Source organism: Drosophila bipectinata, chromosome 3R (genome assembly GCF_030179905.1).
Source record: "Drosophila bipectinata strain 14024-0381.07 chromosome 3R, DbipHiC1v2, whole genome shotgun sequence".
In the NCBI taxonomy this organism is placed as follows: Eukaryota; Metazoa; Arthropoda; class Insecta; order Diptera; family Drosophilidae; genus Drosophila; species Drosophila bipectinata.
The window spans coordinates 17,799,024-17,815,338 of record NC_091739.1 but is presented as its reverse complement, the minus strand read 5'-3'; the positions used below and the strand labels follow the sequence as shown (position 1 = coordinate 17,815,338).

Genomic DNA, 16,315 nt, shown 5'->3' with positions numbered 1-16,315 from the left:
TTGATTGCAGCCTTGGCAGCTGTTTTTGCTTTATTCTGGTAGGTGTGCGTAGATTATTTTGTTTGCTTTGCCTTTCATCGAGGATTTTCACTGACACAGTTCATGGTGAAGTTCATTTGTCCATAAATTTTCATATACACTTTGTTCCCCCTGGTAGATAGATAAATATGAATATTATTCATTTGTTTGTGTGAAATAAATTCATTGAGCGTTTTTTAGATAAAGCGTGAAAATTTTCCTTTGACTTATGAAAAAAAAACTATGCATAACCACAAGGTAGAGAATGGGGGAAAGGATTGCAGATTTTAATTGGACGTTTTAATCAATTTGATTTGCTTGAAAGCGATAAAATGCTATTCATTTGAGACGACACTGAGATTTCCACGGACTACAACTGAATAAATACAGACACGAATGTCGGAGATGGCCGGATTTATGGACTTCAGGTGTGAAAAGATATATCTACGCCCCTGTAGTTTGTTTATTTTGACGAGATTTCATGAGGCACCACCTTGCCATGGCCAATGTCAGAAACTTAAACTTGAACTTGTCGGAATGTTTATCGAGATAATTTAATTATCGTTTCGCATAGTGCCATTCAAATAAGCAAATGGACTTTTGCGAGGATTCGTTTGCTTTTACCTAAATTATTTTCAACCAAAAACTTTGTCATATGTGGAAAAGTTTTAATGCAATTACAAATTGATTTTGGTATGATGAGGTTTGTTGAGCAAAAAATTTGCTAAAATATAAGACAATTAGAACTTTAATTAATTAAAAACAGATTAGTTTGGCAACTACACAAATATGTATCTTTCAGATACCTCAATCAGCTCTTGACTTAACATAATTGCCGGCAAGTTGCTGAAGAAAGCGAAAGGGAATCGACTTCAATAACAGATATTTGGCAACTGGCACTAGGCACACTTCTGTCTGTGATTCTTTTCACTATTTTATTTTCCGCTTTTTCCCTGGTGACGTCATCAAGCTTTTCCGCCGCCTCTGCTGGCATCTAATTCTGTTTTTGCCGCCCCCTTTCCGGCTCCCACACTGACTTTATTTTGGGCGATTTTGGCATCGAACAAATCTATATCTGCCCGCTGACGTCGGCGTCGACGACGACGCTGGCAGCGGCAGCGGCCGCGGCAGAGGCATTAGCCTAACCTAAAAACATTTTCAGAATTTTCGTAAATTATCTTGGGGGTCCGGGCTCTTAGGCTAAATGGAAAACTGTTTCAACAAACTTGCGTCAGTTGAAATTTGTGTTTCAAACGCGCCACACACTAATTTGCATTTCAAATCAAATAAAATCTAACATAATGGCTGTAAGTTTTTTTTACAAGCTCTGCAAGGATAATCAAGTGTCCTGTCTATATTAGATATTTACAAGTTGTGTCCTGTTGCTTATTATATTGTTATTTGAAGTGCATCTGCTGATTAAATAGTTTTCTAAATTAACAATTTCCGAAATGCAATTAAGCCTTTTCGTTTTCATGAGTGAAAAGAGCACGAAACTGGGTCGAAAATAAAGTATTATTAATGTTTTTTAAAAATATATTGAAGCATTGAAAAGTCACGTACTCGTAAAGACACTCAATCAATTAATTTGCACACTCGTTCGCAAAGTGGCACCAGACAAAATAAAAAGGAATATCAACAAATTAAGTTTTCCCATAAAAAAGAACAAAATAAATTAAAAAAATATACATTTGAAAAATGTGAAATATTGGCGTATTCATTTAATGTGAAACTGCTTATTAAAACAATAAATTGCCAGTTGATTTATGCCAGTAAATTCTGTTAATTCCGTGAAACGAAATATAACAATACACGAGGCAATCAATGTTTATATGTATTTATAATTAAATAAGCAATTAACAAGCAAAATATTTAACTGCAAACAACGCAGGCAGTTTAATTAAAAATTTCTTAAATTAATTAATTATTGAAATAGTCAATTAACAGTTGGCATATACCCGCCACAGGCAAACGTACTCTCTTTAATGCTGATCCTGCCCTAGGGCCTAAGTAGAATTTTTTTGGCAAATGTTTTCGAAAACGCCCACTCACAGCAGCTGCCGGATAATAATTCATTCTCATATATCGCGTATTTGAGTCATTTATTTTCATGTCGTTGTTTGTTGTGTAAATTAAAATAAAAAATCACTTTGCAGACAGTCTGGCCTAGGGCTGACCCTTGGGCCAGTCGACCAGTTAAACGGCCATAAATTTTGATCGTTCTTTTGAAAAGCACCACTTCCAGGAGGTGGTGATACCGTTCAGATGTTCCCTGCAGGACTCGAACATTTTATTTAACATTTTAATTCTTATGATGCATAAAATGATTGTCACAAATTGCGTATTCCTCTTGCCATTTCGATTCATAATTAATTTAAACAATATTTTCCCCCTGATGACATTCGTTTCTCAATATCGCTGGCAACTTTTTGCGACTGACATTCACAGCCGCCGTAGCATAACTTTGCTTTTAATTGAAGTGGATTATTCGTTTGAATTATGGGGAGAAATGTCACAGGTGCATAAAAAGCAATTGATGAACTTTGTCATAGGAGGTGTCATTCTTTTTTTGCAGCCCGCCATTCGAGAAATTTGAATAATATGCTTTTTATAATTAATTCACACTGGCTTGGTGACAATATTTCCCATAAAAACTTTTCAATTTGTGTATACAAATTAACATGTAATAAATTCTGTTAATGGTCCAGTGAGTTAAATATGAATACGAGAGCTATATTTTTTTCTGTATTATTGTGTTAATACATGCCATATGTTTATAATATATTTAAAACCTAAAGTATCCTTTTTATGTCGTTTTATCATACATTATGATATAGTGACCTTTTTCCCCGGCAATCGTGACACAGTTTAATTAATGACTTTCTATTTGCGGGCTGTGATTTATTGAATTTTTAATGGAAATTATTCCATGATGCAACGCATGATGACTTCATCGTCGTCAAATCTTCGCATAAACAGTATTTGATTATTTCAAACAATCTAGCTATTTATTGCTGCAGCTAAGCAAACTGTTGAGCCAAAAAGTAATCAACCAAAAACCCAAACAAATTGTTGACGTGCGTCTGCCGTTTTCTTGGCAACAATGCAAAGGCCATAAACATAAAGTCCAAGGAAAGCGCCGAAATTTTAGTGCAATTTTGCATTCGCTTTTTACAATCCACTCAAGGCCAAAGGACGGCGTCTGAATAAAATTTTTTTTTATACAAAAAAAAAACTGATATAAAAGGCGAACAAAAAAATTTGATTGCCAGCCGCCCCTGTGTTTGGGTAAAAGTTTCATCCCGTTGGCCTTTGGTTAATGTTGGCCGGCATCCGCCAATTGGCAGGAGTCCAAATGACAAATTGAAATAATAGCAGCAAAAATGAGCGTTTATCTTTATGTTCAAATGAGAATTTTTATTTATGCCAGCAACCGGAAAAAGGCAAACAAACTAAAAAGAGGGCGCCATTGAAGCACATAAAAATATGGCCAACAAAGCTGAGGGTTGTTTGAAGGTCAGGAAAAGCAGACAAAAAATGCCTGAAGAAAAAATTCGGTTAAAATAATTCATGACAAAAATCAGAACAAACTAAAGGGTTAAAGAACTTCACAAATTGTGACTTTTGCCCTTAAAGCCTCACGCCAAAAGGTCCCTGGCATTGGCTGACCACAATCGATATCACTTAGCTGTTCATCACCTACAGAATTATTTTTTAATTTACCAAGCTGGACTCTGCAAGCGTCCGGAGAGTAAAACCAACTGTCAAGCGGCCAACCAGATAAACCAATTAATAATGAGAAAACACTGCCAAGAGCCAAACGTGAAATGAGATTCTATCAGAAGATCATCAACAATTCCTGGTTTGTTTGTACAATCAATTAAAAAAAACAGGGTGAAAAATAAAAAAAATTGAGGGAAATAAACTCGGTTGCGAAATCGAATTGGAATCGAAGCAATTGCGAACGCAAATTGACGTACAATTCATTAAAATCCCCCCGGTTCATTGGTTGCCATTAAAGCGTATCGCTGGCTCAGTTGCAGCTTCAAGCTCCATTTTTGCCGTAAATATATGTATACTATACATACTTTAAATAAATAAATAATTTTCCCTTTGGGGAAATATGAAAATAAGGCAACAGACTGCTGTTGTTGCGCTCAAACAATAACAATAAATAAATAGCAAACAAAATTGTAAAAGTAACAAGAATGTGCATTTCAATAAAATATTATTTCGATGGCTTTATGCCCTGTAAACCGGAATTCAAAATAATTTAAAAACCACCAATAAATGAACAATTAGAAAATCCCCTTTTAAATGTCCAGATTCGATCAATTAAATTTATTATATAAACATTCTAGACTTACAAAATCAAATAAAAATAATATGCTTTCGAATTCAATAACCTCAATAACCCAACTGAATGCGGACATAATTAAATTGTTAAAAATTATATAGGCGTACGGAAAGTATGGATGGCCTCGCCTTTTAGTAGTTGCTGCTATTGAGTTTTATTATTTTTTAATGTTTGCACTTTGTGTGCAATTTGACATTTTGCGGGCATTTGGGTTTTGCGGAGCATTTTTGGTTCACAAAAAAATTTATTCGATCCTGAACGCTCGGCCGCAAATCAAATGACAGCTTAAAATGTACAAACAAAAAGCCACAATTGGCCAGCAAAGCAATAAAAATAAAATGAAAATAGCCATGAACAATGCCCGATAAATTAGCAGAAATGTGCGAAATATTAATGAGCCCAGTTGCACATACACACGCATCAGATTTCAATTACGAAAATATTTCAGTTTGGTAATTGTTGCGTATACGCCATGTTGGCCATTGGATAAATAATTAAATGCGCAGATTTAGCATTGTTTTTAATTAGCAATACTTGTTCTCGGGTCAATTAGATTTGTGCCAGCTCACGGTTAATAAGATAAAAGTGTGAGAGGGGCTCGTCGCTAATCAAATTTAAAAGCCTCCTATTCAGTTTTTCGCCATCCGGTGAATGAACTGCGCGCCCGCAATTGACCCGCGAGTGAATTTATTGCCTTCACGTAAATTTCAATTAAACAGTTAGTGGCTTTCCCTGTCAACTGTCCCATTAAATGCCTGACTGCCCGGACAGGACTCACGGTGTCGGAATCAAAATTAATTAATTGGAAAATGAATCTATTTCGGGGACCCTAAAAGACCAAGGTTCTGGCTCTTCTTCGCATCTCTGGCGTAGTCCGCTTTGATTTTGGGCATTTTCCAAATGGAAACACACGCACGCACACCCCCAGAACACTGAGAGCATAAGGTCTCTTTGCTGACCTTTGAACTTCGGGCAATCTGTGCCTGCCAGGGATTTAGCTTGTTTATTTTTGAGACAATTTCATGGCCCCCGGCTAACCATCTTGGCCCTGCAATTGTCTACGATTACAGCAAATTGATTTGCCTGGCACTTAGACGCTGATATCGTATTTCCACCTCCTATTCCTAACCTATTCCCAACCTGCTCGAGGCTCACACTGACAATTTTCGGCCCTTCTTACATCTCGCCCACAGCCCCGCAACAAGGAACAGGAACAGGAAGTGCTCAACTGGATCTTTGAAGTGTTGGGTGAGAAGGTGCCCAGCGGACAGTACGAGGATATCCTCAAGGACGGCATCTGGCTGTGCAAGCTGGCCAACAAACTGGCCCCCGGATCCGTCAAGAAGATCCAGGAGCGTGGCACCAACTTCCAGCTGATGGAGAACATCCAGCGCTTCCAGGCGGCGGTGAAGAAGTACGGAGTGCCCGAGGAGGAGATCTTCCAGACTGCTGATCTTTTCGAGCGTCGCAACATCCCCCAGGTCACCCTTTCCCTCTACGCTCTGGCACGCTATGTAAGTGCTACTTTTGATTTAAAACGACGTCTGAATATGTACTAAAACATATATACTTTTTTTTTGTAGACGCAAAAGCACCCTGAATACACCGGCCCCACCCTGGGACCCAAGATGGCCGACAAGAACGAGCGCACCTTCACCGAGGAGCAGCTGCGCGCCCACGAGGGTGAGCTGAACCTGCAGATGGGCTTCAACAAGGGCGCCTCCCAGTCCGGACATGGTGGATTCGGCAACGCCCGCCACATGTAAGATGATACCCCTCACCTAACACTTTCCCATTAGAAGGGAAATCACAACACACTCATTACTATCAACAAAAACAAAAGAGAAAAACACAAAACACAGAAATCTAATTAGTTCAAACAAAAAATGGAATGGAATTTGTATCTCGTGCGTTCTTGCGTATGATTTAAGGAGTGCCAAGCTATAAATGTAATTTATATAATATGAAACAAATAAATTAATTAATTTTAATATAAATGTCAAGTTGTTGTTCTCGTCTCCCGTCTGCCGCCCACCCACCTCCTTGGATTAGCATCGTGTTATGTTGTTAATTACTGCGAGGATTCATGCGGCTGTCGCCAGTTAGTCGAGCGGTTAAGTGGTTTTCCCAGCCTCCCTGAACCAAAGTCATTGAAACTCACCTCTCCTCGGTAACCTTTGCGACCTCGCATGAGGTTCTTTATTTCTTTGTCAGGCCAAGGCGAAGGAGCTTTCAGCAGTGGTTTGGAACAGAAGCTGTTGCTTTTCCGTTGCCTGGTCCACCTGAGATTACACAAATTACAATTTCAACGCCTGCACTGACAGCGATAAGCGTAAGAAATGTCAAGGCCATTTGTATTTCTATCTGGAGGGTGTGGAGCAGAATGAGCCTTGGAACTATACACCGGGAAAAATGATGAAAAATAGTGAAAGAAATAATTGTATTTCAATCGAAACAAGATCTTTGTATAACTTGAAATATTATTTATGTGTAAAATATTTTTTTTGCAAACTTATAAGATTCCTTTGAAAATTGTACCTGTGCCACCTGAAAGCTGCAACCATGGCAAGAGACGTTTATCTCTTCTAGCCTATGTTGCGGACAAAAGAGCAGACTGAAATAAAGAAGAAATAGAAGAGGCTGGTGTGAAATGTCTGTATATGTATGTATATGAATGCTTGAGAAAAGAAACTGTGAATAGTATAATGATGGCGACCAAACAAACATTAAAAGAAATAGGCCAAAAGAAAAACTTATCCGACGCGCCGGACAGAAAAGAGATGCCAAAATGGCGAATGTGCTTGCTTATGCCAATGATCAGCCGAAACGGAAATGGCATATATACACACGTATGTGTTTGTGTGTGTAATAGGAGCTGTGTGGGTGTTGGGTGCGTGTTTAATTTCCAGTTGTCGAGGGCACAAAAACAAAAACACAAAAGGCCAGCATGGCTGCGTGTGTTTGTATTAAATGAAATGGTCACTTTGACAGTCAACTGACAGCCAGACTATGGGCTGTGTATTTGAATGGAAATATGTACGCCAAGATGTACGTATGTATATATGTTTCTGAGTGCGTTTATTCTTATGCGTGTGTGTCGTTCCCTACTCCATTAATTTAATTTTATTTATGTTGACAATTGCTGTAACAAACACGCATGTCAGCATACCCACAGAAAACAAGGGGCCCTGGTTAGAGACACATTCCCTTTCAGCAATGCTGATTGTATTACAAATACTTTTCCGCCCCACACCCACAACAGCCCGAATCACACACTCTGGCAGAAGAGCATACTCTAATAATGCAATTTATTGGCAACTATAGTTGACAATGACAATTGTTGACTTTCCCTTTCTCGTTGTTTGTTGTCCTTGTCCCTTTATTTTGTTTGCAGGACAATCTTTTTTTGTCCTGTGCAGCTTATGCATGCCATGGAAGGGTATGTCTATTCCCTTTTCAGCTGTTGTTTTATTGAATTTATTTAATTTATATTTATTGTGGTCAAAATGACAATTTATTGTCATTTGTATTTATAGCTGGCTGACTGCACATCCAGTCCAGGCATTTCTTTTCCGCGGAATTTTTCCTGAATAGGTATGCGGATTATTATTATTTATTTTGTGGCCCAGTTGAATTGATTTCTATGTTTTCTCTTACTTTTTTTGTTGTCAGTTACATTTAATTGCTTGTATTGTAAATGGAATGCGATTATAATTCATAATGTCAATTATATTACGTTTTTTGGGACATTTTTTGATTTATTTTTTCTATTTTGTAGGATTTGTTTTGTTTGGATTCTATATTATTGTGCAATTATTTCATGTCCCGATTTTGGACCGGAGATTTCCTAATGGCTTCAGTCTTTGTTTGCATTCCACAATTTTTATGCCTAATTGAGCGAGAGGGAAAGCCACAGAAGGCAGAATTAAAAATAAAACCAGGAGCAGAGTGAAGGATTCTCAGAGAGAAAACTACGATTTCCTTTATTATTATTTGGCCTGAACATGCAAGCGCATTTATTTTGTTCCTGGCCAAGTTTGCCAGCCGGTTTCTGTTTGGTTTCTGCTACGGTTTCAGCAGGCCAACTTGTACAACATATTTCTACCTAATTGCTGAAAGTTTGTAACAATTTATAGCTGCATTGCAGTGGTTGAATTTTCCGGACAGCTGCCCCACGCCCTACCTGCCCAGTATCTGCGGTTAAGTAACTAAATGAAAGAGTTGATATTGGGCATAAATTTAGAAAATGGCAAAAGGTTAGTCCAGGCGAAATACCCAAGGTGTGTCGGACTCTTCAGCTCTATGCATCGCGCATCTGTAGTCCAAGTTTGCGGTCGACCCCGCAAACACTTCAAGCATATTTCATGCTCAACTGCACCCAGAGTCCGACTGTAAACAAAGAAATGTGGCAAATGACACCAAACCCAAGCGCATTAGGTTGCTCTGTCTCTCTCTGTTCCCATTTCCTGTCCCTGTCGCTTCCTTCCTTCATTTCGTAGCAATAATTGCTGCCAAACCGCTTGCTGCAATCATAAACAAGCCAAAATGCAGCCAACTCAAGTACCAGTAGAAGCACAATCCGAATCCGAATCCGAATCCGTAAACCAAACGAAACGTAGCTGACCAGAGCACGGCAAAACAGACTCCGGCAAATTCCAGTTGAGAGGCGTAATAACAAAGCCCCAAAACCGGACAACAGCTAACCAAGGGACTAGCTTTACAAATTTCGAATACTGAATACTTAGTAGAGACATTTGAAAACTGGTACTTTCAATATAATTGTTTAAAATAGACCTTTGATAGAGAGGTATTTACAAATTCCTTCGCTGCTAAAATATTGAAAAAAATTCGAAAAAGCTTGTAAGAAAAGATATTTTTAAATTGAAGAGCTACCATACATATTTAAAGAATTCTAATAAATTGATAAGCTATAAGATAGATTTCCCAAGTCCCAAGCAGAAATCATAACAATTGTTTTAGCTTTTTGGGCGGGTAAAGGTCAGAAAATGTTTCATAATTACACTCTGTTATTTCTGAGGTGTTTTTGTTTCCCTTACAGGGTATGTAAGACCAGAATTACAAACAAGCTAACAGACTTAGTGCAGCTGCTCCATTGCTCATACACACACGCTGCTTGGGAGCTTACTTCATATTTATGCGGATAGTTTCTCCCTGGCGGGGGTCATTAGGATGCAGCCCCTCCACCTGCCACCTGGCCCACTATTCGGCGTAGCCCTCCGGTTGCTGTGGAGAATGATTTGTACCGAGCTGCGTGAATTCACAGTACAAATTGACTCGTACCAAAAGCGTACAAAAATTCACCTTCCTCTGCGGAATACACCTGTGCTCTGGGGTTTGGTGTAATCAGCTTTTGGCTTCACCACCTGCAATGCTTAGCCAGAGCTAATCCCGATTCGAGTTCCAGTCTCTGGTTTCCTAAAGCCGCCAGCGGCCATAAATCATCAAATACTTTTGGCTGGGCATATTAATAACCGAAAGACAGTTGCTGGGGGCTTGATTTATGCACACTGTGGATTTTTTCAATAACCTCACGGTAAGCATTTAGTAAATCCGCTTACCGCTTTTTTCCGTTTATCGGTACCTGCCTCCCCCACATGTGTCAGATACGATTGGGAATTTATTCGGTATTCCTTGGCCAATATCTGTGAATAAAGCAATTGATCAAAAAGAAAAGTCTTTTGGAAAATCAGACAGCCAACTAAAAATCCATTTATTTGGTTGATTCTATTTGCTAGAAAATTTAAAACTGAAATGCAATTAATTACCGTTCGAAAGTACGCAAAACTAATTTACATATATTTACTGGGAAAACCAACTAATTACATTCTGAAGACCCAGCCAAAACTGAACGCAAAACTATGCCACATCACCCCCTCTAACACTCAGGCGAACACAACGCGGCGTATACGTAATCTGCATTTTGCGTTGCTTCTCTGCACAAAAAGTTATCGATTTAATTGGTGTTCAAATTTATGCGCACCCGCAAATTTTGGTAGGTATTTCCTATTCTTCCTCATCGTCAACAAAAACAAAAACACTTTGTAAAATCCCTGCAAATCACCAAACCTAAACGCGCTGCGCCAACATTTTTCACATTTTGATGGAAAAAAGTCTTTTATTCTAGGATCCTAAAAGGAAAGTTTTCCAAACCAAAATGTAATGCCCCTAAATTATGGGTTGCAGACTAGTGTAGGCTTATAGCTTATAACTGGGGTGCGGTCGTTTTAAATGAAATAATTGGTAATTATTTCGGCAAAGTACCAACCATGTGTTTTGATGGAAATGTTGATTATTTTATTTGCTTTAATTTTTTAATCTGTCAATTAAATTTCACATTCACCTGAATTAATTTTTATAAGAAAATGTATATAAATGTTTATAGATTTACTGCCAATTAAATCATTACTTGCAACTTGCCCAAGGCCATTTATAAAATGGCATAAAAAAGGTATTTTTTTTTACCTTTTTTGCTTTACGATTTTATATGCAAATATTTGGCATTGAGTTTTGTTTAAGGTAAAATTCGTGGGCGGAGCTTTTTTAATTTATATGGCTGATTTTAATAGCTGATCAAAATGAAATAGTATCAGCAAAAAAGGCAATGATATTAAATACAATAAGCAAATAATTCAATAAATAAACTAGCCAATAAGTCAACCAAATTAACAAATAAGAAAAACTCAAAGGATTTTGAGATTATGTCTATGATCAATCAAGCCAGACCGGAACCGAATAATTTATCTTCCCCTAGTGAGCCACCAACTCAAATTGAATCCACTGCCAGGCGACGGCTGCGAATAGATGCTAATCCCTGTAACTGCTTCATTTTAATGCAGCTTGAAACTCTGCTGACATTTATTGCAGTCAATAAATTTGCAATTAGCGCTCTAGCCCGGCTCTCGCCATTTGTGTGGGCGTGGCAGCACTGCCAATATACATATATTCTAATTGTAATTGCATTTGCGACAATTGAGGATGTTCTCTGTCTAGATGTGTGTGTGTGAGCGAATTTAAGTGGGCTTTCGAAGGGGATTTCCATTGAATGTCAATGCGCCAACGGCTTTCGTCGCCTGTCAACAGAACGGCAAGTGCCAAGGTGCAGTTGTGTTAGTCAGTAATTGCAAGTGTGTGAGTGGGAGTATGGAAGGGCCTTTCAAATATATCGCAGCAGCTAATGAATATTTAAGTATCATTTACAATTGAAGCAGATGGAAATGATATGCCAAGGACGAGACACCGAAGGGGAGCACGCTGGAAAATTGGAAATGAGCATTTCCGGGCGCACTTAGGCTCCTTACTTTGGGCTAGGTACTCGTATTTCGTTTTCTAATGGAATCTGTATATTTTGGATAAATAAATTTCCATTCCACTGCCTATTCATTTGCTATAATTGTGTTTACTTTATCCTTCAGTACCTATTTTGTGCTTCTGAAAGACCTCTTGGCTCTTTTCTCAGCGAAATATTTTGGCATTGTTTATTGGTTGATACAATTCTAAATATATTAAACTGAAGTGCACCTGAGTTCTTACTTACTTTCGATTACCTTTCACGCTCCATTTTTGTTAGATATTTCTACTGATGACAGTCTATTATTTGTGCCATCAAAGGCCATCTGCTCGGTTGCACAATAATCACCTTAAATCGCATCTGAAACTATGCCCAAGTTTTAGCCAGCCACGTGTAAGGGGAGAAGCAACCTCGTCCAAAGGATTTTACGTTTATTTTTGTGCTTCTTGCCACTACTTGTGAAACTATTTGCGAACACCGGGCGCATACCAAAAGCGGCGATAATGATTCCTTTAAAGATATTTTCGCGCCATCGTTCGCCTGATGGCCCAGGAGAATGGGTTCTAATGTGTTTGCAAGTCAGTCTCGTTGAGTGTATTTGTGTGGTGCGGCTTGTGGGTTCGATTGCTCTGCAGAGCTGAGGTCAAAACTTTTCCAGGTGCAAACGCGCAAAATCAGCGAAAATATTCGCGCACAGAAAATGAAATGAGTTCCCCAAGCATTCTGCAACCTCAATCCGACGACTTTTCCCCAGCGAGTTGAAGGGAGTTGTGGCCCCACCTCCCACCCAATATGCGGTCTTTAGTCCTTCTGGCAAACTGGAACACTTTCCCTTGCACTGCACCAGCTTTTTCCATCATAATTGCAATGAGCGTTGATGATTCAGAGCGTTTATTGCGTTTGCAGTGCAACGTTAGCTCCGAGTGTTGGGTTATGCAGATTCCTACAGCCCCACTTCAAAGCAAAGCCATGAAAACTCATTGACTTAATAAATGCTAACTAGTTTTTAATCTCTGGACTCCTCTGGAATCAAAGCAACGGAATAAAATATGTATTTACTTTACTGCGTAAGACATGGACATTTTCTAGCAATTTAATTCTGACTGACAAAGTCAGTTTAATAATTTTAAAGTCCCCGGGGACGTTGTCTTACAGCCACGCCCCTTATCAGGGACACACAACACACGAACTCTCACGCTGGAGACGCGTTGAGTGGAAGATGAATGGACATGGTCTTAAATGAATTGTCTGTGTCCTGAGACAGGACAACAACAACTGTTCACAGCGGCAGCAGCAGCAGGAGCAACAATCAGCAGGGGAGTTGCCACGCCACGCAGACGTCCCGGGCAATGACAGCTGTCAAAATTGCTTGGAATAAGTCGTTTGGCTTGCCAAAAATTCCACTACCTATGTATGCTGATATGAAGGTATACTATACATCAGGCTGTCTACCGCTAACTGCATGAATAAGTGGCCATATGTATGTATATAGGTGTACCACCGAATTGTCTCTGCTTTCGTATTCACACCCATATCCAATTTGCATGTTGACTGTCAAGGCGAGAGGCATTTTTTTGTGTCCGTAACTGAGGAAGCCTGACATTGATTGGCGGCATCTCTCTCTTTTTTCGAGGGCCTGGAATCTCATCTTCATTTCCACCGAAATCGAACCGAAGCAAAAGAGACTAGAAAACCCCAGCCGGTTCAATCAGTTCGGAGTGTCCATCAACCGCATACAGAGAACCATTCTGCAATTACTTAAGAATATGCAAAACATTTCAAAATTGCATTCCACAAACAAAACACATATACAATGGGGCGTATATGTGAATGTGCTATGTGAGTGTGTAGACAGCACGTACAGATATCCGGTATTCCGTATCCCGCTGGCTGCTGCAACCTAAGCCCCAGAACGCTTGTCCAGCTCACGTGCCAAAGTCCTGGTTCGCATACAAGAGATCGCAGGCGTGTTGCATGCCAAGTGAAAAGCCAAGGCGAAAGTCAATTCAATGCTTTGCCTGAGATGCCAGGACATGTGCTCCGTTCACCGCAAGTTTCAGTTTTAAACATGACCAGGGGGGGCGACACGTCAAGCGAAAGTGCAGTACTTCTCATTGTCCTTTTTTTTTTTGTTGAATCCTGCAAGCCAGAACAATGTCCATTGTCGTAAAATGTCCTGGAGAGCTTTGAGGGTTATTGCGACTGAAGTGCAACTGAAAATGATACGACCTATTAAATAAGTTTTGATCTTCATTGTGTAACCAAGTAGCTATTCAATAAAAAAGATTAAAGGGCTCCCAGTCCTTTCTTGGCTACACACAAAGACAGAAATTCAAATGAGGAATTCGTAAGATAGTATTTATATAAAATGCAACCAAAGAGCCTGATGTACTTCATTTTCCTCTATTTAAGTCAATGTAAATTCCTGTGCGATTTTTATTTGCCTTCCAGCAAGGCAGCAAATATTTAAATAATCTGAAAACCGCAAAATGCAAATTGAATGAAATTTAAGCAAGCACCGCACGATGGCATGACTTGATGGCTTGAAGATTGCACAGGGGCATGCTTGAGTCCTTGCTGGTTGCTGGATGGAGCATGAAGGATGAACAGAATGCCACCGGGCCATGCAAGGTAGTCTGTTGGCCGCAAAACAAATTACGCTGCAAATAGACAACATTTACATTGCCATGGCGATGAAATAGATGACTGTGATGCCGCCGACGTCGACGATGGTGGCAAGAAAAATTGGCATCAAATATTTCACGCAAGCTTTTCGCCAGGTACAGCAACTTTTTCGGGGGCGATAGCAGCTATGTACCACACACATTTATCTTAATTTGGTAGCTGGCTGCAAGTTCAGGTGTGAGTCGGCAACCAGTTGAGGCTTATAGGCTATAGGCAAGACTGCTAATGGCGTTTGCCATCGAATCCTTCACGTGTCCTTGGCATGTGGCCCGAAACCCCAACCGAAGCCATACCCACACGCCCCAAAGGCAACACCAGCCTTTATGTCGGCCAAACTCGAGTGTATTTACCCCGAAAATTTGTCTCGTGTGTGTATTTTACACGCACACCCCGTTGGCCCTCGTCCTTGAGCCTCACCTGCATTTATAATAGAGTTTGAGCAGCTTGAGGCACGAACGGAGCCGCAGAAAGTTCGTTGCCTTTGTCAGCCGCAGGCAAACTGAAGTCGATGCCTCGCCATGTGTGCCACTTGTCGGACACATAAGAAAAATTCCATTGCCAAGATTTTTTTGTTTATTTCTACAAGAAAATTTAAAATTTATTAGCTAGGAATATACATATTTTAAAGTAGGAAGTATAAAATATTCTTTATAGGTTTTTAAATATTTATTGAAAATTTCCTTCAGTGCTCAACCACACCGCCTGCCCGAAAATTAGCAGTGCTGTGTGGAAATTGTATATGCCACACATGATTGGCATTGCGATGCAGTAGGGGGGGGCTGGCAAAAGTGAAGGCCTGGGGGAAGGAGGGCACACACACGAACACATAGATAACAATACAGGGCACAGGACACGTGTAGTCAAGCAGCTGCAAAAAAGGAGGGCGTTTTGCGCAAAAAAGAAAGGTTGTGCGAGTGTGGAACAATTTTTATTGATTGCATTGATTTTAGTGCTCGATTTTCTGCTATTACCCTCCTTCTCAGAGGAGTGGCCTCGTTAGATTGACTTTGCGCAGGAATTTCAGTGATTAGTTACAAATAAAAGCCGCAATTATTTCTTGCTTAACCACAGCTAAGTTAATGAATTTTCAGGAAACCATAAAAAATATATTTAATTAACTGCAACAAGATATTAACTCGGTCAAGTTTTGGAAACAAATTAGACCGCACGCCAAATTGTTTTGTGTTTCTTGCAACTTTTGGGTCTCCTTTACATAGAAAAGGTGTTTGCCTCTAATTGATGGCCAGAAAATTAATTGAGTGGCGTTTTGGGTGCCAGTTGGGCCAGTAGGCCGCCTAAATGATTATTTGTCCCTTATATTTTTTTGTCAGGCTTATTCTGATTTCCATGTAAAGCAGATTCGTTTAAAAAAGTTTTTGCTGTTCAGATTCGCTTCGAAAAGTTTTGCTGTGCATTTAATTTTTTTTTTCAAACTCTAGCTGTAATTAACTTTATCGATAAACATTTTTTTTGGTGGCCCACGGAGGACCGGCCGGACCACCTATGAGTTGTAAAATTTTTAGGTTTTACGGAAGTTTGCCAGCCACTTCAGAGCACTTGCTGGCATTTGTTTGAATTATTAATTAGTTTGTTGGCTGGCTGGCTGGTTGGCTGACTGGCTGGCTGGGAGGTTCAAAAACTTTTGCCTTTCAGTTTGACAGATTGCACAAAAGGCAATTCGAGCGACAACAAAAACTACGACGGCTACGACAACAATTCGGCGGTTTCGTTTGTGAAATTCGTTAACAATTGTTTAACAAGAGTGCTGGTGGTGATGGAAGTGATGGTGGTTCCCGGGAAATGTACCCCCTACCAATCCGGCGCCAAGGACATGCAGCGCATTGCAATTTACGGTTCCCATAGCCATTGCCAGACCCCAATCCAAATCCCCCATGGCAAAGTTGCCTCGAAAGCAAACAGGATGTCGGACAGGGGAAGGCGGAAAG

At 39.7% G+C, this 16,315-nt stretch overlaps 1 protein-coding gene across 1 annotated transcript; it reads left to right on the top strand.

Annotated features, from left to right (window-relative positions):
- Window positions 1-1,235: 1,235 nt before the first annotated feature.
- Window positions 1,236-6,372, top strand: LOC108130702 (myophilin). Its single transcript, XM_017249292.3, has 3 exons — window positions 1,236-1,325; window positions 5,569-5,889; window positions 5,959-6,372. The coding sequence occupies exons 1-3, from the start codon at window positions 1,320-1,322 to the stop codon at window positions 6,139-6,141; spliced, it is 510 nt and encodes a 169-aa protein (XP_017104781.1). The 5' UTR covers window positions 1,236-1,319; the 3' UTR covers window positions 6,142-6,372.
- Window positions 6,373-16,315: the final 9,943 nt, after the last annotated feature.

Coding starts and splice junctions, on each gene's coding strand:
- LOC108130702 (XM_017249292.3), top strand. Junction 5,890..5,958: donor TCTACGCTCTGGCACGCTAT/GTAAGTGCTACT, acceptor TTTTTTTTGTAG/ACGCAAAAGCACCCTGAATA.